The following is a 26279-nucleotide window of genomic DNA, read 5'->3' as shown; positions in this document are numbered from 1 at the left end:
AGAAAGTATATATAGCATCTAAAACATGGAAATGGTTTTGGTTTGGTTCAAGGTTAAATAAATGACAGTATTTCCAACTCAGGCAGTTGATGGGTTATTCCAAGTGGCAGGAGGGACAAACTGTCCCACACATAGTGCTTACTGCAGAAGTCAGTCATCCCAGGCAGTTATCTTCCCTCAGTAAGGTGTTTCAAATTTTCTTAGTCATTTCCCATCACTCTGCATGGAAAGGTACAAAAGAAATACCTACTTTAGTTTGTGCAATGATCCAATTGCAGCACAAATCTGTGTAAATGCCATTAACTTGATTTACTCTTATTTTACATGTATGGAAAGGGGATAGAGTAAAATCCCTTCTTGCTGATCGGTGTAGTATATAGTAATTATGCACTTACACATCTTTAGAGAGGCTCTTTTAAAACATGCCTCAACTTGGGAACAATAATACGAAGCAAAGGAATGGAGTTTGTAGTATGCATGGACTCGCTCCCCTAAGAATACCCAAGCCCAGTGCCAAATGCCTCCACCCAAATATCCGAGATGTTACTAATTTGATAAGAGGCCTTTTCCTGTTTTTTACTAGCCTGTACAGTTTCTCAAGCTATCTGTGCTCAGTTCTCACGATGAGCATTTTTAGTGGCACAGAACATGTCTGCAGCATGAAATGAAGGTGTAATTGCAGCACAGGTAGGTGAAACCACACTAGAATGGATAGTCATAGCACTGAACATGTGGGAAATGGGCTGGCAACCAACATGCACATATAGCTGGATGAATATTTGGTGTGAACTGCAGAGAAGCATTTGCTTTGACAATAGTTATCAGTAAAAACACATGCTGGAGCTTCAAATAATGTTGAATGCTTTGGAAAAACTGCTAGAAGAGATTCTTTTTATCTAGAAAAACAGATAAAGACAGTAGTAAATGCAAATCAGGACTGTATTCTTCACACAGGGATACGCCTTAAGATTCACATACAAAATCTGGAAACACATTTTTCCCACTACTGCTGTATCTGTCAAAACAAACATGCCTGTGGGGTTTTTTTTCCTGACTTGTAGACACCAGCTGTGGAGGTGGCACTCAACTCTGGCACTTCAGGATGACTGAATGCAGTTGCCTGGTCCGCTTCTCTCCCGAGTAAGTCAGTCGGTGTCAGGCAGTCAAGAGTTCTCACTGCCACATTTCTTGATGCAAAGTTGTCTGGGACTTCTTCGTTTCGTTGAGCTTTGTATTTTGGGGAGAAAGGGTGGAAGGAGAGGTAGTTATCACCCAATTGTGAGGAGCTCTCCTAGAGCAAGCCAGAAAGCTTTCTGAAGTACCTGCACTTCATAATTGTATCTTAGGGCATATGAGTTTCAGAATGATACCTTATGGTTAATATGTTTAACCTTTTAGGTGTTTTACACTTTCTGTGATTTGTTACTTTGTTTTGAAACAACATACCTCAATCTGAAAAGATACACTTGGAAAAGTCAAAGGCACTGATGCTGACTGGTACTTAACTGCATTGTGTGACTAGTGGTTAAGCAAGCCATCATTTTCCATGGTATATTTTACCTCTACCCACTGAGTGGGGAGAAAAGCTGGAAAGGGTAAAAAGGTATACACAGCAACTGAATTCTAATGATAAATGTGAAGCTGTTCTCAAGGACAAAATTGTCAGTCCTCTCTGTGCTCAGTTTTCTACCAGAAGAGATTGTTGCCTGGAGAATAACAACAGGAAAAACAGGAAATAATTCTGTATGGTTTCTTTTTGTTTGTTTTTTTTTTTTTTTCTTTTTTTTGGGGGGGTGGGGGTGGTGGTTTTCTTTTTTTACACTGATGTATTTCACAAATGTTCCTTCATTGCTTACTTTCAGCTGGTGACAATTATGTTTCCTCTGAGTCCCAAGAGGTTTAAAGTGGGCCCTGAATTAAAAGTATGAGGAAGTCACCAGTGAGAAACTGGAGTTTCAAAACTAATACTTTTGCAAAGAAGAAAAAGATATGTGTGCACCTTTTGGCTAGTCTGTTACCACAGCATGGTCTTTTCAGCATTCCTTTCTCTGATGTGCAAAATATTTCCCAAACTCCCATCCTGTTGTTTCTAGGATCTGTGTCAGACTGCATGCAACTTGTAAAACTAAGGCAGTAACAATGTGGCACTTTAAAACTCTTTCATATTCTATTTTAGTGAAAGTAAACAATCCCCAGGAGACACATCCTGAGTACACAGGAAAACTGAGTAAATTAAGGAGAGTTATGTTCCTTTTATGGGGGGGGGGGGGTGTGTGTGTTTGGGGCGGAATAAAGTTGCCAACCTGTGGTGCTGCTCAGGTCTCCAGGTATGAGCTGCTGCTTGGAGGGCAGGGCCAGCCCTGCTGGGCTCCTAGTTGAGCTTGAGGACCACCATTGCTGCCCTGTCTGTTAACTTGTGATGGGGACGTGAACATGGCACGATTGTGCTGCTGGTGTAACCACAACAGAATCAGTATTCCTGTGTAGTTAGTATAGAAAAAGCATATCATGTTTAACTGAACTCCTCAAGAAGTTAAGATTAACAAATACCTGAATGATAGTTCAAGCAGAACTGATGATAAACTTTGATCTCAGTGTCTGAAGACCCACTGGTTTTAATACTACTTTTCCTCCTGGTCCAGACATCTTATGTGTTTAAAGATTTGTTCCCAATTAACGTTTCTCAGCTAAGTTGTTGGAGAATTCACCCACTCATGACCTTAGTTTAGGAAAAAAATCCCAACCAACCAACTCAGGGAAGATTTTAATCTTAAAATGAAGCTGTGAGTATGCACCTATTTATGTACCTTTTGGAGAAGGGATGCCTGGTTTTTGGCTGGGTCTAACTGTCCTAGCATAGAATGATGTTGGTGCACATTGGTAGGGTTAGCACTGTTATTGAAATGGCACATACGCTGTAATCATGCAAGTGTTACCTTACTTGATTAAGCAAATAATAATACTCTGCAAATTGCTATACTGACCAAGGCCAAAAAATGTATGTGGGTGAGGAATCTGTAGTAGCAACTCAGTTCAGTAAGACTGTGACAACCAAGAGAGATCCCACTGCAGTGGAACCACCCCTTCTGCTAACAACTGGTTAAACTGATAAGGTTTCTTACTGCCATCTACTGTATGAATGCTTCAGGCCAGAGCAGAATAAAAATTCTGTCTCTTGGTTCTCAAATAAATGAAATTCATTCTGAAAAGAGAGAGAGAAAGCAGAGCTTGATTTCTCTCTACATCTAACATTCCCTTTATTTGTTGTCTTTTCAAATTCAGAAGGAATTTGGGGGTTTTCTTGATCTTTCCTATACCCACAGTAGAAGCATCAGGTGTGATCAAGGGAATCATTATCCCTTTACACTTTGCATCAACATCAGTTTCCCCTACATATATACACAAACAGCATGTGGAGCTTATGCTATGTGCCATAGTTTTTTCTGTTAACTAACAGAATTCATTTTCCATTAGATTCAACATTTTTAGATCCAGAAGTCTTTACAAAAGTTACAATCTTTAATTATTGGAATCCAGTTGGAATAACTGGAATCCACTGGATTAATGGAACTTTTCATTTTTTCACAATAAATCCAAACAAAGAAAACAAAGGAGTTTCCTTACACTGCTACTTCCTAAATTTTTAAAAGCCCCTTCCTACAAACTCAACCTGCAAGCTTCAGTTTGGGTCTGTGGCAGTTAAAAATGGTATTTAATAGGATGAAAGAGCAGGGCTGGACTCATGATTTCAGAAGTGACCAGCCCTTTATCAGGGGAATACTAGTAAGAATCTCTTGTTCCCCTGTCATTCAAACCTTAGATGTTGTTTCTTAAAAACATTACCCATTTTTTTCAATTTCAGTGGAAATGTTAAATTTAGGGTCATGTCATTGTAGAATTTTGCCAAATTGGTGAGCTAGAAAAGCAAATCAGATCATCATAGAAAGAATACTGAGATCAAAGTCCAGACCTACAAGTAGAAGCAGCCATAATAACATCTGTTAAACGTTGCTGAGACATCAGGATCCACAAAAACACTTGCAGAAATGGAGGAGGACTGAGAGAAGTGATGAAATTGTTTTCAAAATGGCTTGTAGATTTATTTTTTTTAAAGAGTCATGTTTCAGGAAGTACTGACAAAGCGTCACAATTTGCAAATACCTGATATGCCCATATACTGCTGACCATCAGCAGCAGAATGAGCGTATTGCACCATTTGATGGTGGGCTACACCACTGCAGAACAGTATAAAAGCTACTGCCCACCTTCTTGTTCCCCAGCGCACACAGTAACAGTATCACGAAAAAGCCAGTGAACGCAGTAGCATACAACTACAAGACCAAGATGACTAGGAAGATACATAAGCACTTTGTTTTAAGGTGTCATGTTATTGAGCCTTTGGTGTTTGTCTTACTCAAAAGGCTGTAAAGCCTTAAAGGATTCTTGATGGTGAGAGTCTAAAGCTGGCCTGTGTTGCAGTGAGCGAGCACAGCCCTGCTTTGCTGAGACCCATTGTGTCATGCTATTCTTTATCATCCGACTAAGGCATATCTCTTCACACAGGCTTTTCAAATCTGGTAAGTACAACTTGGCAAGGAGGCAGAGCAGAGGAGAAGTCAGCTGGTTTAGTGGAGTTTTTCCACCATGCCACAGGGGTCTCCAGATGAACTTCCCTGGCTGTGTTATGTAAGGAAGATGGATTACAGCTGAGAGTCTGTGCCTATATTTCTAAGTGACTGATGGACAAGGATAGAAAAAAAACCATTGGGTTCCTTTGTTAAATTTAGAATTGGATTAGCCTTGTGCTTGCTGTCCTCATTTTCTATTGCTATCAGTGGGAGTGGAAAATTCTCAAAACATTATAAGCCTGATAACTCAGAGTTAACAAAACCAGCAGCTTAGGGGAAGATACAACAGATAACAGCAGGACATGTTGTGCTACTGGATTTAACACAAAGCTCCTCATTAAGGCAATCAGAGAAAAATGGCAAGATCCATTTCTGGCTTAGGCCCATTCAGAAGTGTGATGCCAAAGAGTGTTCCTGCTGAGCAGGTTAATGTAAGAATGCAGAGAATCCTGCTGCAAAATGCTTCCAGAGACAATTTAACGCAGTGAAAATGAGTTACGAGAAAGTAAATAAAGCATCTTGTACCAGTTGTATATGAAGTTGTACTGTGATAAGCAACAGAATTTTATTGAGAAAATACTCATGAGAAATAAATGCCTGCAGTGAAAAGCGTAGCATCTGGTCTGCATTTGACTTCACGCATGAAAGCTATTTGGCCTGTCTTCCTGAAAAATCCTGCAGCTTTTGAGATCATGGGACATGAAGGAGATTGAACTCCCTAGGTTAGCATCTCTAAATTTTCTCCTAGCAAACCAGAGCTCTAAAAGGACAGACTTCCCACTTTTGCTTATGAGTATGGCTCTGGTTTTGGCATTTTTTAAGCTGTTGTATTCTCTGTCAACATCTATAACATTTATGGAGTGGCCATTATTAAAAGTTATTAGCTGTTTTTCAAGAATCCTTCAACATGTATACATCGGGTTTTAAGTCACTGTCTAAATGCCCCAGAAAATCTCCCAAGAATCAAATGTCAAACCCCTGCACAATCCACCAAACTGGACACTGTGGGCTTTCTGCACAAGGAGCTTCCTGCATTGTTAAGTAATGATACATCCCGCTCAATCTATTTGTGATTTGCAGGGTTTAAGGTCCTTAGAACAGTCCAGTCTAAGGCATTCCCTTGAGAGGATTGACTTTGAACAGTTAAAAAGAAAGGCTACTATGAACATTACTCAACTGTTTGGGCACCATCGCATTCTCCATGCTATCCCAAGGGCTTTGCTGCCTTTGGTACCGCCTCTAGAATTTTCTACTCGTCTCGGACCATGGTGTGCTTAGCTCATATAAACTAGTCCCTCCTTGTCCTCCCCTCTTGCACTTGGACTATTGGACTAGGTATTCTGAAATCCAAAAGAAAAGCAGCAAGGGTGCTAAAAAAAAAGACTGAAATGAACTGTTAATGAGGGCTTTTTTTAACCTTCTTTGGACCTAACATCGTCTGCTCTAGCATCATTGCAATTAGTAATTTTATAGCAATAACACATAGGAAGGGGATGATTGAGTATCTTCATACTACTGAAGGTATTTTGATGCTGCTCCAGTTAGCCATATGGACTAACAATTCTGCTGACAGCATGGAGTGGCTCTGTATTTGCCTTTGTGTTAGGCACATACAATCTCTTCATTATAAAGGGCTGATGTGAGGATCCCAAATCTGTGGACTCATCCGCTTGGCAAAGCTCACAAGAGTCCTGGTTATTGGACGTATCCTTGGATGGGACTTGGATCTAGCTGACATGCTGCCTACCTGTCAATCTGCATCTGCTGATGCACTGAAAATCCTTCCTTCCTTCTGCCTTCTTGGGTAATATTATCCCTTATTTGGTCACTCTTCAGTCTCTTTAGCTTGCTGCTCAGTCAAAATTCAAATCATAAAAGAGAGCTGTTGAAAGTTTATTGGAACCCAAATATGCGGAAGGTATTGAGAGAGTTTAAAACTGTCAACTGGAGGGCATTGTCATCTCTCCATAGCCTCTGTCCACAGAGAACAACTACATGGAAAAATTCTTTCTGTAAGCAAATGCAGTGCCATCGGCGCTGCTCTAGGCTGAAACTTGACTCTAAAACCTGCATTGGAAAATTCAACGTTTGTAAGTAGTCCCTCACTATTCTAGATCAAATATGCTCATCTTGCAGTTAAAAGGTTTTACCTTGGTGTTAGCCGAGCTTGCCCTGCTTTACTTCTGCCTGGCATGCGTTTAGCAGCAGGCTTATTTAGTTTGATCCTGCAATTGTTTGCTGCGGAGTGCAGTTAAGATCAGAAATTACGTCATGGCTTGAGGTATCCTTCCTCTTCTCTCCATCCTTTTCTTACACATCAGTGCAATAAGTGTTGGTTAAAACTCGCTTATTCCGCCAGAGCCGCCCGCGTCGGTGCTGGCAGGAGTCAGAAACTTGCGTCCACTGGGAGAAGGGGCTGGCGGTGGCTCCAGTTACCCGCCAGAGAGGAACCGTGCTTTAAATAATCTTTCTTTTTTCTTTTCAAGGATTCGGGAAGGGTTCAGGGAGGTTTGACTCACATTGCCAAATGCAGCCCGTAACCGCATTCGGACACGCGGGTGGCTTTCGGTGGTTAAATAAGCAAACCGGCCGTAAATCGCCTTCCCCCGCCAGGCCCGGGGAGGGGCGCAGGTCACGGCACCGGCTGGCGGCTCGTCGGACCGGGCCCGTTTTTAACCGGCGGGTAATGCGGCCTGCGGACAAGCGAGCTGCGCCGTCCTCCTCGCCGCCGCTTTCCCCTCGCTTCCCGACACCGCGGCGTGCCGGGAGGGACCCTCTCCCTCGGGCGAGGCCCTGCGCGGCGCCGGGAAGCGCAGCCGGCGCGGCACTGCACGGCCCTGCCCGTCCCTGCCGGGGCTGCGTTCGCCCCGAGCGGCCCCGGCCCCGGCCTCGCCCTCGCCGCCAGCGGGCGCGGAGCCGCGCTGCGCCCTGAGACGGGCGTCTGCCCTCGCTCGATGCGCTCGGAGCTCGGCCCGAGCGAGCGCTCGGGAGCGGCTGGAGGTGCCTGTCAGACACCCGGCGAGGCGCTGGCGAGGAGGCGCGGCGCGGCCATGTACGGCCTGGCCAGGGCCCTGCGGCAGGCGGCGGCCGCCGGGCGGGCCGGGCGGCCCCCGGCGCACCGGCAAGGGGGCGGCGGTGCCGGGGCGCGGCCCTGGGGCTGGGGGCTGGCTCTGGGGCTGGCGCTGGGGGTCAAGGCGCCGACGGCGGCGGGCTGCGAGGCTGACGGCGGGCAGGAGGCGGAGGGGAAGGCGAAGGCGAATCCGCTGCCGCCCCCTCGGGGCTTCGGCGCGGCCGTCGAGAGGAGCAGGGACCTGCTGCGGAGGATTAAGGTGCTGAGCGAGCGGGGCTGGAGGGGGGCCGGGGGCTCTCCCCCCGCGCCTGGCGCTGTGCGAGCCGGCCCTCACCTCCGTGAGGGGGAAGGCGGGCTGGCGTCTCGTTCCCGTGGGCTTCGCCATCGCTGGCGAGGGATTTCGGTCAAGTGTTGGGGGGTCGGGGGGTGCCGTGCTGTGAGGAGCCGACCTGCGCCCGGAGAAGGAGGAAGAAGATGGCGAACCCCGCCGAGCTGCCGGGTGCTCGTTGGGTTCCCGCTCAGCCACCGCAAACGGGAGGCTTAGGCCAGGCAGAGCTTGGTGTGGGGAGCCGGTGGAAGTACGGTACGGTACGGCGTGTCTGAGAACCCGCTTGGGTTTGGGAGAAGGCGGGGGTTTTTTAACTGTAAAGATCCCACTTAATGTCTCCTGGTTTGGTTTTTTTTTTTGACAGGATGAAGCAGGAATCCCAGGTATACTAGTTGGCGTTTCTGTAGATGGAAAGGAGGTCTGGTCAGAAGGTTAGTATGTGGGAGTAGTAGTTGTGCGTGCTGTTGGGAAGCTATCAGAACGTTTTAAAGATGAACAATTCTGACACGCTGATCAGGCTGGGATTTCATCCACTTGATGGACAGTGGCCAGAAAGAGGTGCCTAGGGAGTATGAAGTGATGCTTTCCTTGGTAAAGTTCAATAATTTCCAGGAATCAATAACTTATTAACTTCCTGAATGGGCTAGTATATCTCAACAGTTATGTTTAAGAACCTTTCTTCCATTAATTTGTCAGATCAGTCTTTGAATATACTTATACTCTAGGCATACAGCTCTACAGTAGTCTGGTAGAATTGCATGTAGGAGGTAAAGAACTGTTCTCCTCACAGGAACTTACTTGATAGTCAAAGTAGTAACAGCTCAAATTTGGTGATCCATCTCCCGTTTGTGGGCTGAGGTGTAGATTTTTACTGGGAAAGTACTGAGATTTAACAGGTGTCATCCTTCCAGAAATAGCAACTGCTTTTTCTGGTTACACAGTTTAGTTTTAAATGGAGTCTGTTAGTACTGCTCGTATCTTGTAGACATTTGATGTTTATTTAAAAAACCCACCAAACTGTATGTCTCTTTTCAGGAACATTTTCATAATGTGTTTTGGGTTTTTTGGACAACTGAAATGGTAGTAGTAAATGGCAACACATTTCACTAATGTGTTATAGAATTTAAAAAAAAATTATAAGATTGTTACTAACTTTCTTCTAACAGTCTGTTGTTGCATTAACTTTTATACACATATAAAGCTGATTATAGGTTTTCATTTGTCTTTCATCATGACAGAAGTGAGTCGGAGAGCCTCTGGTACCTTTTGTAATGTGGCCTAATAAGAAAATTGTGCTAGAAACTTAATCACAAAATTTCTCAAATCAGATAGCTTTTTCTGGTCTCAAATTACCTAGCAATGAAAGCAGAAGTTTTTATAAGACTTCTGCAGAATCCCTTCCTTGATGTGCAGGAAAGTGCCTGAGGGAACTAGTGCCAGGGTTATGGTTTGTCACCAAGACTGCCAGATCCCGTAGCAAGACAACTACATGCGGGAGCATAAGCCATGGCAGAGCTTTCTGTACCCTGCTGCATATGGATATAGAGAACAACACTGGCTTGAATAAGGCAGCTGGGAGGTGGGTAACATCGCTCTGGCAGACTTCTGGCTCATTTTGTTGCCCTCCTCCCTTCTTCACAGGGAGAAAAAATAGGAACAGATGTAAGATGCGTGTATTCTGTGACAATGGTACTAAACCTGCTTTCTTGCTAGACTGATGGGAGCGATTTGAGATTTGGAAGGTGGTATTTTCACTGAAGGGTACAGCATCTGTGTTCACAAGCACCGTGCAAGCACTTGAGTAGCAACTTGACGTAAAAGAAAGGTCCTTGGGCAACTGATGTCATCTGTTTTATATCTCGTATTTTGGCAAGGATCCCCCCCCCCCCGAGTAGTTCATTATTTAGGCTACAGTTTTATATAGACAGATGTGCATTGCTTGCAGGCCTTGCTTGTACTGAAAACTCCAAATATGTCATTACTGCATTTCATTGCATTTTATGCTGCAACATCACTTGCACAGTTTCTTCAAACCTAGCTCAAACTGAAGACTAGTATGGGAGCTTGATAATGGCTTATTAATTCCAGTTCTTGCTACCAGACTTGTGGGTTGGTTACATAGGAAAACACTGGTATGGAGGCTATTAAGCTGTTTTTTAACTGAAGTCATGCTGAGTGATGTTGAAACGTAGTGTGTAACACCACTGTTTTCTGAAGCTTTACCGCTTAGGTAATTGCTATGAGTTTGTGAGTGATTTCCTTTCTCAATTTATGTATTGATAAAATAAGACCCTTTACTGTTTCAACCATTAATTTGGAACAATAAAAGGAGTATTTATGACTGTTGGTCAGTTATTTTACGGTCTAGATTTTGGTCTCTTTATATTTGACCTCAGGAGTGTAAATTTTGGTTTAATCTTCAATCTCATTTATCATTAGATTTGTTTTGTAGTCTTAATCCCAGTTAACTTGGGATGCCATTGGCCAATACAATGGGCTTTGATTAACTGTTCCTACTACATTAAAATGTTATTAACTTAATTGAAGCAGGAACAGGGATAGTCCAGTGCTTCATGTCACTGTTTAGCTAGAGGAAAAACATTTTATGGAGCCAGTAAATCTAATTCATTGCAAATAATTAATTCAGCATGTTTCTGTGCAAAGTATTTACCACAGTGCTTTTATTTTTCTTAAAGGTTTGGGTTATGCTGATGTAGAGAATCGTGTAGTATGTAAGCCAGAGACCATCATGCGAATTGCTAGTATTAGCAAGTGTCTTACAATGATGGCTGTTGCTAAATTGTGGGAAGAGGGGAAACTGGATTTAGATGCTCCAGTGCAGAAATATGTCCCTGAATTTCCAGAAAAAGTCTACGAGGGTGAAAAGGTATGTAACTGTTTATTGGTAACACTTTTGGGGGGGTTTTGTTCCTGTCATTGCCATACGTGTACAGGTGTCTGTATCTGGACCTATTCCTGTAAAACACCAAAAATTATTTAGACAAGTACTGGTTTTTGCTGCTTGAAAAAGCAATGCTGGAAATTTGGATCTTCAGTTTTATATCAAGTGTGTAGTGTGCACATATATATATATATTTTAACTGGGTTTAATACATGATATTTAAAAGGTCTTACATCTTTGTTCCTTGTCTTGTTGAATTTTACTTTTCTGGTGATTTAGTGTGCGTCATATCTTTAATGAAGAGAACTCACATTTATATATTGTCCTTTCTATCTAGGTCGCTATTACTACAAGACTGTTAGTTTCACACTTGAGTGGGATTCGTCACTATGAAAAAGATATTACAAAAGTAAAGGAAGAAAAGGAAAAGGCAAACAGAGCATTGAAACTAACAAAACCCTATCAGGATAAAGAACAAAAAGAAAAAGAAGGCAAAGGAATTGAAAAGACTGATTCTGTCAAACCAAGGAAAGAACATGAAGGTGAGGTAAAAAGCCAAAATTCAAAACCTGGCAGGAGAGACAAGGAATTTGAGCAAGAAGAGTATTATTTGAAGGAAAAATTTGAAAGCGTGATTGAATCACTGAAGATCTTTAAAAATGATCCTCTATTCTTTAAACCAGGTGAGTTTCTATTCATTTAGACCAAAATGTGCTGCTCTTGTGAAACTTTGTTTCAAATTGTTTTATATGTGGTGAAGATAGTTGAGTCCAGTAAAGTGTGTTTATGTGGGGTTTTTGTTTTGTTCTGCTTCCCCCCCCCCGTTTTTTTTCCTTCTTGTGCCCCATTAAAAGCTCAACAGAGAAGTATTTAGGCTGTTCTGCACAAACCATCTGGTTGTGTAATTGTTTTAAAACTGACATAACTTTTGAAGACTGAACGGATAAGGATTTTATCAGTTCAATTTTAGATAACAGTATAGATATCTTTACCACTCTACTGACTTAAAGAATTATTCTTATATAGATACCTTCTAGTGGTGTATCTGCACCATAATCCAGCAGGTTCAAAATGTGGTGTAGCCAAGACTTAAAAGGTAATAGAAAGAGTCCCAGATAATGCAGGGGAGAAGAGAAAGTGGGACCTCAGGTAGAAATAAGACTTTTCTCCTAGGAGCTCCAAGTAATGCAGTAAGTGCTATGAAACGTACCAGTTGCTGAATTTATAAACGCTAAAGCAGATTATAATTTTGGTAGCAAACTTGTATCTATAAAGTATTTTGTAAGCAGATACCAACTTGCTGTATTCATGCTCTGGGCCTTCTAGATATGAACCAAAAGCAAAAAATTTTAGTAAGGCACTAAACCAGAGCTAAAAAAATTCTACAGAAAGACCATAGAATCACAGAACTGTTGAGGTTATTTATTGTTGGAATTATTTAACTTAATTCTAGAGAGGACTTTGAGGAACTTCAGGTGTAAGTTTTAAATGAGTTAGGTTAACAGGCAAATGATAAGCATTGCTGATAAACAGTAAATAATGTGCATTAAGGGGAGAGGGGTGTAGGAAGGGGGAGAAGTTAACCACTTACTATCTTGGAGAGTTCTAGGAACATTTCAAGTAGAGATCTATCTCGACTGTAGGCAGTTTGGCAGTCGCTTGCTATGTAAATGTTTCATGAAAGGCATTAGCACAAGAATGAGATTTTTAAAAAATGAAAAATTGTTTTGTAAAAAAATTATAGTGTCTTAAATAATATGCATGTTAGTGTCTATATAATCTTTCAGGATGTTCTATAACTAGAACTAGAAACACTGTAATAAAAGTGATGAAGACCTTTGAAAACCTTGAGCGAGTACTACCCTTGTCTATCTCTAGGGTATAGACACACAAACAAACAAGTCACAGTAGGTGAGCATCTTTTAAGAAGTAATTTTGTGGTTTGCTTCAGCTTTCCAAATCCAGATATCCTTGTTAGAACCGGTATGGTAAATCTGGTGGAAAGGATGTTAAATGTTAGTCTTCACATCTTGCCACGAAACCTGGCTGTACATGGCAGATCCCTGAAAATTTTTTAGCGCTGTTCTCAGAGCAGCGGGCACTTAGCAAGCATCTGTGTCTGCTGCAGTACAGAAGTTCCTAGGGGTCAGTATCATAAGCTTGTGATTCACATCATATTAAAATGGGGGTGGAAGGGGAGTCTTCTAATTAATTATTTATTGTTATATATAGTTTCATTTGCACATGTGATTACTTAAAATTTATCCTTGAGGTTCCTTTTAAGCATCATGTGGCTAACTTCCCCCCCCCCCCCCCCTTTTCTCATTGTGTTTCTTCAAGGTAGTCAGTTCTTGTATTCAACGTATGGCTTTACACTCTTAAGCGCTGTTGTGGAGAGAGTTTCAGGACAAAAATTTACAGACTATATGCTAAAAATGTTTCGTGATTTGGATATGCTGTCAACTGTACTAGATGACAATGAAGCAATGATATATAACAGAGCAAGGTAAACAAGGATGAAACTTTTTTTTCCCTCCACAACAATTGTTGCTCTTTCTGTCTTTATGAAGACAACTGAATTAAGAATGTGTGATTTTTTTTTTTTTTCCCAGGCTTTTAAATTGAGTGGCTTATTTTATTTCAAAGTTAGTAATGTAACTGATTTTATGTCAGTTATGGTATTTGTTCTGTAATTAGCATGTAAAATTACAGAATAGGAAATAAGTATTTCCTGTTATAAGTATATATGGGGAGGAGTGGCAAGGGTGAACTTGAAATTTGCATTTATTTTGGGTGCACATAAGCAGATAAGTGTAAACAGAGTAAAATAAAGGACTAACTAGGAGATTATGCTAGAATATATAGTTAACCTTGGTTTGCTTAATATACTGACTTTTTAAAAAGTTCCGCAGAATTGTAATAATCTCACAGTAACACAAGGTTTTCATAAATTAAATTGTAGTATCGATTTTAACCAGAATTAAAATTCTGTTTAACGCAGAATATGCTTTACCAATCGATTTATTTTTATTAACTTAAAAAAAAACCCAAAACCAAAAAAACCAAAACCACAGACACACACACACAAAAAAAAACCCCAGAGAAATTTATGTAACTGGGTGTAATCCATTCCAATATAGTGGATAAAGGTAGAGTTTCTTGTCTTTCTCTCCCATCTTATTTTATGGACCTACCTGTCTGGGCTCTGAAATTGGTTTATTGACTTGCCTGTTAAATTTTGGTGCAGGAGAAGAATTGTAACTGAATCACAAAAGCAGGTTATGGAAAAAGTCTCATGAGAATGAGACTCAAACTTTTTAAAAGTTTGGCTTCTAAAATGCTCTCAAAGAATGAAAATAATGTGGAATCCAAGGTTTATAGTACTTATATATAAGTGTATATTTAGAGTGCTGTGTACAAACACAGCAGTTTGTAACATTTTAGGGATAGCTTTACTGCTATATTCTAAGATGCTTTATGCTGGTATTTATTTTGCTTGCAAATTTTCAGTCTCATGTGGCAGTAGATCTGGATGCTAGTGATGTTCACATAAATTATCAAGTTTGTACAGTCAGGTTCTTTTAAATGTATGTGTGTATATTAACTCTTGTATAAACTGAAATATGGTAGGGATGAAGGAATTGGGACAGATGCTGTTTTGGGGGTCTTTTTATGGGTTACTTATTGTTAAGCAAAACCAAGATGCTAATGTGATGGGTTTGCTTCCACAAATAGCTTGCTTGGTGCCTCAAACTAGAACATATTGACATGTCGTGGTTTGTTTAATGGTTTGGTTATACTACATTTCACTGACATGAAAATGTTTAAAAATTCATGTTCTAGATCTTTTAGAGGTGTAACTCAGACATTTCAGCATCTTTGTAACAGGTTTTATTGTGATAAAAAAAAAATGACTATAGGGACACCAAGATAATCGAGTCACTGGTAGAGCTGATGGTAGTCTTGGACCATTCGTCTCTCTTCCTTTGCTTCAACCTCTGATTTTCAGTATTATGGCTTTCAGAAGTTCCCTAAAAGTTTTCCAGTATAAGTGCAGACTAGGTAGGGAATGTATCTCTGTACCATTCAATAGTAGGCTTGCCCTGCCCACTACCACTCCCCCTCCACGCCTTTTTTTTTTTTTTTTTTTTTTTTTTTTTGTGGTTCCTTTTCACAGCTCTCCAAGTAGTACATGGACCTCTTGTGGTCTAAAGGCCAAAGGCTGAAATTCATCAGATTATATAGTTATTCAACATTCCTTCTCATATGTTGTATGAATTGAATCCAGTCATGATTGGACTGTTTCTTTCAAAAGCTTAATTCAGTTTGCACTCCTGTTGTGTTGTTCCCAATAGTTCATTCTGCAATTCTGGTCGGTAGTTTCTAATTTGTATTTTAGTGACAGGTTTTGCAAGACTCCACGCTTCTTACTTTTAGTAGTTCCAAAATATTCAGTTGTAGTACATGGCAACTGTAATGGGGCAGTGGGGGGGGGGATCAATCATAAATGGAAACTACTGTCTCATAGGAGTCACCTAAGACTTCAGTGAAATTTCAGCTCAGTGTCTGATAATCATGGGGTAGTTGTAGGATTCCTCTTTCTTAAAACACTTTAAATGTAGTACAGAAATTTAAGAAAAATCCTTTGCTGGCTGATCTATAGATTTCTGTCACATCTCGTATTTGCATATTGCCTTTACTCTTAGTATATCCTAAGGGTAAGTAGAAGGATTAGGACTTTCGTTGAAACTAAGCTTCTAACTGAAGAAGTCACCTTTATTTTTGTTTTCCTGTCTGAGTTTATTGATTTTTCTGCAAGAAATATATTTAAGAAAAATATAGCTAAAAAAAATTCTAAAGTTTCATGAGAACAAGCTAATATGTGCTCAGTATGCTCTTTTAATATAGGACAGCTTAAAATAGTTGTGCATAGTATCTGAGAATGACAAGTTGAATTTTCTTGAATTCTAGGTGTTATGTTTACAACAAAAAGGGACGGCTGGTAAATGCACCGTATGTGGACAACTCTTACAAGTGGGCTGGTGGTGGCTTTCTCTCATCAGTAGGTGACCTTCTGAAATTTGGAAATGCCTTGTTGTACAGTTATCAAGCCGGACAGTTTAAAAACACTAATGGCAAACTTCTTCCTGGGTACCTCAAACCAGACACAGTCACAATGATGTGGACCCCAGTGCCAAAAACGGAAGTATCGTGGGACAGGGATGGTAAATATGCAATGGCTTGGGCTGTCGTAGAAAAAAAACAACAGTATGGCTGTTGTAGACAGCAGAGACACTATGCATCTCATACGGGTGGTGCAGTGGGGGCAAGTAGTGTCCTCCTAATTCTTCCTGAAGAGCTGGACTCTGAAGCTATAGATGCTGGGCTAGTGGCACCACCTAGAGGAGTAGTTGTTAGTATTATCTGTAATATGCAATCGGTTTCACTCAACAGCACTGCCTTAAAGATTGCAAGGGAATTTGATAAAGAAAAATGGGCGCAATATGTAGATTAAAAAAAAGAGATATGCGTAACTGAACTCACTGTACTGAAACATGAAAAACAAATGGAGAAGGGTGTAAGTGGACTCCGAGATCACTAAAAATATGTGAAGAAAAAGCATCAAAATTTCACTTAATTAACTTCTGCTAGTGGTGCTAAACTTATGTGTAACCGGAATTAACCTCTCAGGGAAGTTCGTAACTTACAGAAAAGGAGAATGTAACAGTCAAATTTGACTTCCTGTAGTACCTGTGTAAATTATCATTACAGTAGCAGGTTTTTTTCTCATCCAGTCAAGCACTTGACCAAGATTAAAAAAACTAGCATTGGTTTCTTGCACTGAGAAGTACAACAACAAATTATCTACCTTAAATGTTAAACTTTTGAAAAAATTCACATCTTGATTTGAGCACACGAAGACATAATTCATTATTCTCACAGTTCCAGTCTGCCAAAACTGTTAAGTATTATTTTTTAAAGAAAAATGGGTTTACTGTTGATTTTTGTATTTTCACATAGTGCTTTTCTTATTTGCTTAAAAAGCAAAAAAAACAACAAAACCCAAATCTTGAAGCTACCTCCAGAATGCAGATTTATACCAGAAGTACGTTTTTGTCAGAGCTGTGGATTGTTAAGAATTAGAAAAGAATGAAGCTAGACTAATGTAAGTAAGAATCATTTTGTTATTTAGATGTCCTCTCTTCCTTTTTTATTGGACACAGAGAATGTGTGAAACTAGTTTACTGTGAAATAAGGGTACTATTTCCACAGTTGAATATGCCTGAATAGCACACCATGGTGAGCTGTCAAACTGTCTCATTGTTTTTGAATGATACACGTTAACTTTGGTAGCCAGAAATGACACTGTATTCTGTAATGTAGATACTCCTTTAGATATAGGAATTAGGAGCTCAAGTAACTTGGTAAAATTTAAAGCCCATTCTTGAAGCCAGTAGTAGAAGTCTTACAGACTTTGAGTTTTTTTTGAAAACCATCCTTTTTTTCCATTTGGAGACCTGCCTCAAGGAGTTACTTTTGCACAGGGTTGAACAAGAAATTGTGATAGAGTTCCAAAGAAGCATTTTCTAATCTTCAGTTTTACTATAGCAATACAGTAACATCTGAATATGTTAATTTTATATATTCCATAATGGCATGGAAGATCTCCATGATCTCCCAAGATTTACCCCCACCCCGCTTCCCCTGCAGTTACATCAGACAGTATTTCCAGGCTGAGACAAAACAAAATATCCTTCAGGAAAGGTTTGAATACTTACATCCCTGCACTGTTTAGCAGCTCTGCTTCTCTGAATTTAAGGAGCAAGATGTCTTAGATAATAGCTAGCAGAAGATAGCCTTACCTGCCTCTTTCCCTAGTTAGTGCTTTTAGTATTAAAACTTCATAGTTATTACCTGTCCTGTGATGAAACATGCTGTCATCTCTGTTCCCAGTATGCCTATGATAACATTTATTACCTAAGACTGACAAACCAGGAAATTTACTATTTTGAGGTGTTGATGTTTTACCGACATTTTTAATTGAAGCTAGTAGGGCTGGTTTAGTGCTCTTCATAATTACAACCATTCTTGTGCCTTGAAACAGTAAAAGCTTACACCTAAACTATTTGCTTGGGTTTTCTGGTCTACTCACCAAAACTTCACTTTTTTTATTCATTAATAATGGGTTGTCTTTATCTCAAGAATATCCAATCAGTAGAGACAACAGAGAGAACCTTTCTGAACAAACTTTCATTTGGTCAAGCAATAAATTATCTTCTCTTCCACTGAAATCTTTGATATTGACAGTTCCAATACAGAAGTACTAGAGGTGAGTGTCTTCTACAATAGCAACATTTTTTTTTCCCAGTCTTGAGCACCTACTAGCTGGGTAAACATGCAGCAGAAGTTATTGCACAGGGAACAAGAGTAAGTAGTTCCAAGTAGTTTTCATGTTGAAGAATACATTAATAGAAATAGACCAAATACAGTGTTTTAAATATAGAAAATCTCAGAAGTAACACTGTTATTTTAGGATTTATAACACATTTTTCTTTTATGAGGCATCTGTTTTGCAAACAGTATTTATTATTCTTGAAAACCATTTTGCCTACTTGAGACAAAATGAGTTTCACTCATTGACCATTGTGTTTGGATTTAGACAAAGATTCAGAATGTAGGTGTAGGTTTACCATTATGCCTGTCTGCATATGACCAAACACTAATAAATGTAAATATTTGAAGTATGTATGAAAGCAAATAATGGTAAGAAGTGTCTAAGGCATTTCTAACCCCAAGATATTAATGACAGTGTCTCACTCCCCCACAGAATATGTTCAGCCACCAACTTTTTTATATGCATACCATGTTCTTAATACTGTATCTCCTGTAACTTAAGGCTTTTAAAAAAACCTCTGTTGTCACATGTACGGTATTGGAGATGCTATGATGTCTGAATTCTATCTTCCAGTACCTGGAACAAAATGGGTCACTGACTTTCTCTGATTTGGTATTTACTTAATCATGAGTTCTTATCTTTTAGGGTGGAAGAAGAGAAGGCAGAGATATGGGAGACTAGGAATCAATCTGCCCTTAGCACATGTATTCAGGTCACAAGTGAATTAATACTGCTACTTTGACCTTTGTTCTGAAACCAGTTATTTGATGGACTGGCATGAAGTGTGGGAAACTGTCTGGTCAAGTAAGAGCAGCTTTCATGATAAACTTGCTCTTAAATTAACCTTTATTGTGAAAACATAGTATGGGACTGACATAAAACTGTACTTTTCTTAAAAGGCATGTATACTAAACTGGTGCATCTATTTCTGTATCAAACACCTACTTTTTGCATCTGGTAATTATAAGTGTTCGCTGTTTGAATTAACTGAAATAAAACTTATCTCACAAATGCAACAAATTGTAATATCAGGTTTGGGTTTGTTTGGGTTTTTTTATTGACTAGAAATGTACAAGTTTTAAAAGTCATAAAAAGAATACAGGCTAAACAGACATTCCCAGCAATAATTAGCTCACTTTGAAAGAGATGTTGATACATAACTTGATATATTATTTATTAAAATAAGATATATGTAAGACTTTGTTTGAATATTTTCTCATGGTTTAAAAAAAAAATCCACTTTTTAACAGCCATTTAGAAAGGGATGGCTTTTAAAAACCAACTGAAAACCTGTTTCCTCATTGCAAAAAGGTAATTGTTTCACTTCAGTATTTGATACTGAAAATATGCATGGTTTTGCTGTACTAGTTTTTTTAATGACTGGATACCATTCACAGTTGTTCATGTAGTTTGCTGATTTACTGTTGCTTATATACCATATGCCTTCTCTATACTGAATGTTTTCAGTGTTTTGCAAAAGACTCCTTTTTTGGTTTTTTTGGTATAGAAATCTTAGTATAGAATACCAAATGCAGTTTTGAGACCAGATTAGAGCAAGGGAAAAACCACGCATTCCAGAAAAACAGCTGAATATAAGTGAGTAACTTTTATATTTTTATTTATCACCACATTACTCAACACCATAAAGGGACTAAAGCAATTGATGTTGAAAGCCAATGAGCCATTTTAAATCTATCTAGCTTTTGCAACCCTTACAGTTAGGGTAACCGCAGTAATAAAGTATACAAAATGCATTCTTACAGCAGTTTCTGTCACCATATGCCTTACGCTGCTGTAGTTGATGATTAACGAGGGGAAAGATACAGCAAGTCCAAGGTTTTTATTATTAAATGACACTACCCAATTAACAATACACTGCTTAAAAATAAAATTATAAAAATAGAGCTCAGTTGTCTGCAAACTTGCAGGAAAAACTTGCACTTCAGATCATTTATTGAAAAAGAGATTCCAGCTCATTAGTCACCAGTAGCATGTAATTTTTACAAAATCAATCGTAATTACATTGCTGTATTAACAGGCATTTTTAAACTGGTAAGGCTTTCAGGAACACAGATCCAAAACCACATGCTGAAGTGTTCAGTGTTGCTTTCTTCTAAATGAACAGCCTGTAAAGAAATCACATGATATGGACAGTCCTCAAACTGTTAAGACTGCCTTGGAAAATTGCCCACCCAACTTAAGTAGGAAAACTCATGCAATAAATTTAAATTTCATGTACCACAAGGTGAAGACTTAGTACTTTGAGTCTTCTCTAACTCAACCAGAACAACATGGCTGTGATGTAATTCATCTTAAAATAAGGCTAAGTTGTACTATTTCTTTTCTTCCAGATGCCTTTTAAAATTTCAGTCTATTGTTCCATCCCTTAGCGATACAAACCCCAAACTGAAACAGCTGCTATGAGTGTTGATACCTTTTCAACTGCTGAACAGCCTTACTTCAGGTATTCTGTCCTCATATAAACTACATCTGTATAGCAGCACATGGTATAAGCACTACTATATGCAATTTGCATAAATATTTACCTTTTATCCTTTAAACAAAACATGAATAAAATCTGGACTTATTCTTTAATTTTTTTTTTAAACCCTCAAGTGTTTCCAGTGTTTTTCGTATACCCCAGAGACTGGATTGCATTTCAAGATACTGGTGCTATACCAGTTAGCTGTAGATAATTACCAGTAGTTATTTGTTCCCTTATAATTTATACAAAACAAATTTTGATTAAGTAACATGAGCCAGGGAACTGCCTTACAGTACTACTGTTTAAAAACAAACAGGCAAGCCACCAATGACTGGCAGTGGCACAGAATTGCTTTAGACTGGCAAAAGTACCCTGCTCCTTTAATGGTGCTTTTTAACGTTCTAAACTTAGCTCAGAACTAAATAAGCAGTATTTATTACAGATAGGCTAAAGGAGATGACCAATCAAAGCACCTAAAATCCAAGTGTGTTTGATCACAATGTAGCTGCTTAACTGCCTGGCATATCTGTATAGCCATTTAAAAACAAGAATCTGAAGAAAAATTTGCAATTCAGGGCCCATTAACATTTTTACTAGCCAATGCTAAGCAATTTGCAAAATAAGCATTCCAATATAAGTTTTCAAAATCAAAGCTAAAATGTTTGCAGGCTCTAAATACATAAATGCATTTATGTAAGTGGAATATTTAGGCTGCTAAATGTTGCCCCTTACCTTCAGTAAGCCTGGCTTTCCCCCCAGTAGGCTGACACAGGACAGTTGAGCAACCTACACACAGAACTACTGTCTGAGCGTGGCTGAATACAGTGGTGATCTTGTAGCATCCTGGAAAACAGCATTATTAAACTTTCCATTGAGTATTTCTAGCATGACTTTTTTTATTGTATGTGTAATTGAGTCAGATGCTCTAAATACAACACTTGTCCAAAAATGGATCTGTATTTCATTACACAGCACACCAAGTAAAACAGAACATTGTTACTGTGGTCTGAAGTACTTGCTTTTACTAACATGCATATGAAAGCAAGTTAGTTAACTGAAACTGTTATGACTCCCCATATGAAAATCAACACAGCCTGATGGCTGACAGGCCCTGATTTGCCTGTAGTATGTCTCTTGCAAAAAAGTCAAGGAGTTCTAGACTAGCTGCCTCTGCTGAATAGAAGAGCCCATCTAGCTAGGGAAATATTTAACTTGTAATAGTAGAACATTGCTGTTGACAAAGTCTGGCAGCTGTGAATATAAACACTGCTGTTCAAATCTGTGTTTGCTTTCTGTTTAATAATTGGTACACATAAGGCATGTACTTGGCTGCATTCTACAAAGCTAGCATCACATTTAAAGGAGAAGACTTGCACAGAATAACTTCACTAATTCCAGATGCAAGCAGAGGCATCAGCCACATTTTGTCTACAACTTCGAAATTCTATGATTTAAGAAAGAACGAAATCACTTTTATGCATGGGTTAGACAAAGGGGTTTTCACTGCTTTCATTTTTTTCTCTGTAGAGTATTTTTAATTAGCCAAGAGGAATTTTTGGAGAGAGAAAAGTTGTAAAGGATTTAATCTAGATGTGGATATAGAAAATAGACCAACAGATAAAAGTGAGCATAGATTCCATTTTCAGCATGTGTGGACCAGAAAGGTAAGACAGAATACATGTTAGTGAGGAAGGTTCTCAGAAAGCTGTCTGACAAGAGAACTGTTTGGTAGAGAGAACTCCTTTTAGGCAGAATAACAGATTTCTGCTTTGTTTAAATCACAAATAGTAACTGCACAAAATCTTTGTTTGCAAAAAACTGCCAGCAGCTAAAATTTAACCATAGCAAATGTTGGTTTTGCCCCATGAATGTGAACTTCCATGTTAGTTTTTAACTGTGGATTTTGCAGGGGAACAAACCCAATCTGTTTCAGTAACTAGGTAGCAACATCCAACACCACTGAATGATGCATAAGCCCTCTGGTATTTTCGGTGCCTCGTGCTTAGTACTTTGTTACTATTGAAGCTCTCCTGCTTTGGTCTATATATCCCTCAAACTCAATAACCAATTAATCCAACAATAATGAAGATAACCAATGACCCATAGGCTTATGTTGACACTAACCTTATCTTTGTATATGCATGCATGTACACTGGTTTGAAGAAAGTTTAAAAAAAAAAGTGGCTTAGCCTTCAACCATGTATTTTTTAAAAGTAACTACATTTTACTTTCAAAGAGTTTAATTAATTTACTTCACTTTTAGATGGAAAACAATATCTCAGAGCTTGTTAGGAATCTTATTCTTTCTTAGTAGCTTAGATAAGAAACCTGAATACACCAACAATTCCCTGCTTCTAGTCAGGATGATCATAATTGTAAGTAAGTCTATTTGTTTTCTTACTGCTATAATCTTCTTATACCGCAGTCGTTTCTAGGAGGTAAGTTACCACACTTGACAGTTTCTGTGCCTCGATATGGATGTACTTGTGCTGATCAAAGAAGCTGTTCACTGGTAGAGCATACTCCTGTAATTGTGCTAGAAAATCCCATGGTTTAGTTTATAAAAGAGAAGTTTAGTTATACAGATGTTTCTAAGCCAAAGTAATGAAGATGTGTGAAAAGCGGACACAGGCAACACCTTAAATACAACCTCTGTATATGTGAGCTGGATGGCAGCTTACTTCTTAACAGTGACATATGAAAAAGGCAGTTGTGTATGTTTTACTTCCTATGTAAAGTCCCAGTATGCCTGCGTATATCCTTGTGACGTTTTTCTCGTTGCTCTTCCAGAGTCAATCAACTTACAAAAGGAGAAAAACAGTTTTGTCTTCTAATTTAAACTTGTGCCACGGATGTTTTAACGCATCCATTTCATCTCGCTTCTTATACAAGAATATCTGGGGGTTTTGTTTTTTTCCCTACTTGCCAGAATTTCATAAAGAAAAAAAAAACCAAAAAAATCTCATGCCAGACCTTCAGAAAAGAAAATAGAAAGCTGACTGTTTAAATTAACTTTTGAAAAAGGTTGAAAACACTTTTATTGTTAAAAAAAACCCAAAGCAATATACAGACTTTTTTTTTCCACAGAACAGATAAACCACATTTAGATTAAAAAAAATTAAAAAAAAAAAAAATCAGACCTTTTATGAAGATGAGCCGCATACGAGATTAGTTTCGTTCCTTCTGCAAGACACACACATTTTAAATACTTACCTGGACACTTTACATCCATGAAGTAGGAGTTTGGGCTCTGCACAAGACGTTTCTTTTTGTGCTTTCTCTTCTCATCCTCCAAGGAGGGATGCACTAGATCTTTAGCCAGCTGGGTAAGAGGGCAAGAGGGAAACGCACTGCATGTTAAACACCCCTCGGGCTACCGGGACAGACCGGGCGCCGCCTTCAGCCTGGTCCCGAGCAGGCCCGCAGCCTCCGCTCCCCCCCCCGCCGCCCCCGCAGGCCGCGGTAGCGGGGTGTCTCCTCTCACACGCCCGCGCTCCGTCCCGAGGAGGCCCTCGGGCCAAGGTGTCACCCGGGAGCGGCCCCACGGGGACAGACCCTCGGCCGCCGGCCCGGTCTCTGCCCCGCGGAAAGGCGCGGCCGGCGCTGGTAAACAACTCACGGGCATGTCTGCCTCCGAGCGGCACCCTGCGGCGGCGGCCCCTGCTGCGGCTGCAGCTGCCACCGGCGGCCCGGCCCGCCCCTTCCCCGCGCGCTTCCGGCGGGTGCGAGGGCAGCGGCGCGGAGCCGGAGCCGCTCTGGGCTGCCCGGCGGACTCGGGTCTATGGTGCGGGGCGGGGCGGGGCCTTGCAAAAAAACCTGCTCGAGTTTCCCCGTGACAGCTGAAGAGATGGCGCGGGGGGCTTCAGGCTGTGAGCCGGATCCAGGAGTCCCGTCTACTTTTACTTTAGATGCTGACTAAATCGGCGCTCCTGCGTCGTTTCATGCTAAGCGGCACATTGCATGAAATTGTACCTGTGTGCGTGTTCTTTTGCAGTTTCCCACCCCGGTCAAAATGGGGAAAAATGCAGAAGAATTTCTCTTAGTCATCATTTATGCGTTTAAACCGATTCAGAGAACCTATAAGAAATAAAAATATTGCAGATAGCGGGAATGAAAACAAAAAAAATTTTTCATGAACCTTTTTAGCAAGAGGTTGAGTGGTTTTTTTTCTGTAAGTCAATAAAAATAGTCACAAATATAATCTCTAAAAACTCGGATTTAATTTAATCAAGCCCAGAACATTTAAAAGTGTAATTCACTAGAAGTCCAGTAAGTGGCACAAATAGACCTTATGAAAATTGCTTAGTGGGAAAAGTCTTCCAAAATGTACAACGGGCAGCGTGTTGAGCCACATCCTTTTTGAAAAGAGAACTGAGGCATTTAGCAGAAATTATTTTAAAAGTTTGCCACGAGCACAAGCGAAGACCTAAGTTTTATAGAGGCATATCTATCTTTGACAACAATATTCTCAAAGCTGGGATGGCCTCTCCAGTGCTGACTATGTACACAACTTTCAAAATACTTTCTTCCCACTCCAAAGCCCTACGTTATTCTGCAAGAATAGACCCGTGTACTGTAGCGCTCCAAGCCATTATATTGGTTTTCCTCTTCTCAGCATCACAACTATTGTCTTGTAACATTGTAATGCTATGTTAGCCATTTTTCCTTATGCGCTGGAGTGGTGATGACACACAGATAGAGGTATTTTGGAAGTATGTGTTGTTATATCAGGAGGAATTTAATACGAAAGGCTCTGACTGATACTTTCCTCTGCATGCTGTCCTGTGAAGCTAGGAACATAAACCAGTTATCAGTGCAGTCAGTTCTTGAGTCTTAGCTGTTCCTACTACCTTTCAGTCTTTTTCAAATGTATGTTATTTACCTGCAAGCAGAAGGGAAAGGGGAGAATCTGTTAAGCCTGTTGATTCAGAATCTGAAGGAGAATTGCTTTTTTCTCTGTTTAAGAAAATACCTTCACAATGTGTAAAGCACCACTGACAAAAAAACCAGAACTTTGTGCCGTCCTCCTTCACCTCTTCCTCCTAGCTTTCCCTTCTTAAATGTCTTTCCTGCAAGGAGCCTCTGGTGCTTGAGGAAGACTTTAGAGCCAGAGTTTACATTAAAAATTGGTTTCTGTGGAAGGAGAGGCACACAGGATGATCTGAAAGCAGGATGTATTTTGGACACATTCCTCTGTTTCTCTATTTTGGTTTTGCTTGGAGAGTCATTTCCTTTTCATAACTGCTTGTAGTTCAGTGACCTGCTGAATGAGTCAATTCTAATGCATTACCTTCAATCTTATGATTGAAGCTTTTTTTGAAGTATACTCTTTAGGAAGCAGAAACACAGCACTGATTTTAAGTTGTGAGTAAACGAGGAGAGAAACACAGTCTGTACCACAGTGGCGTGGCTTACAGAGACAGAGAGAGATTCAGGTCTAAGAGAATTACTTCCCCTTTCTAGCCTTCTC

The 26279-nt window shown here is 39.9% G+C and overlaps 2 protein-coding genes across 3 annotated transcripts; one reads left to right on the top strand and one right to left on the bottom strand.

The window, feature by feature from the left end:
* The first annotated feature begins 7567 nt into the window (after window positions 1-7567).
* On the top strand, window positions 7568-19350 carry LACTB (lactamase beta). Of its 2 annotated transcripts, XR_011327039.1 has the most exons (7): window positions 7568-7957; window positions 8391-8457; window positions 10723-10913; window positions 11266-11611; window positions 13269-13434; window positions 15900-18356; window positions 18970-19350. XR_011327039.1 is itself a non-coding variant. In XM_069797976.1 (6 exons), the coding sequence occupies exons 1-6, from the start codon at window positions 7583-7585 to the stop codon at window positions 16441-16443; spliced, it is 1689 nt and encodes a 562-aa protein (XP_069654077.1). In that variant the 5' UTR covers window positions 7568-7582; the 3' UTR covers window positions 16444-19350. The 2 variants fall into 2 exon arrangements, 1 of the variants encoding a protein (XP_069654077.1); XM_069797976.1 differs by having other exon boundaries at window positions 15900-19350.
* A 799-nt stretch (window positions 19351-20149) lies between these two features.
* Window positions 20150-24576, bottom strand: RPS27L (ribosomal protein S27 like). Its single transcript, XM_069797987.1, has 4 exons — window positions 24429-24576; window positions 24023-24131; window positions 21542-21652; window positions 20150-20450 (listed from the first exon to the last, which is right to left on the bottom strand). The coding sequence occupies exons 1-4, from the start codon at window positions 24432-24434 to the stop codon at window positions 20422-20424; spliced, it is 255 nt and encodes an 84-aa protein (XP_069654088.1). The 5' UTR covers window positions 24435-24576; the 3' UTR covers window positions 20150-20421.
* Between the last annotated feature and the right edge of the window lie 1703 nt (window positions 24577-26279).

Source organism: Haliaeetus albicilla, chromosome 12 (assembly GCF_947461875.1).
Source record: "Haliaeetus albicilla chromosome 12, bHalAlb1.1, whole genome shotgun sequence".
Classification (NCBI taxonomy): Eukaryota; Metazoa; Chordata; class Aves; order Accipitriformes; family Accipitridae; genus Haliaeetus; species Haliaeetus albicilla.
This window is presented reverse-complemented; position numbering and strand designations above follow the sequence as displayed.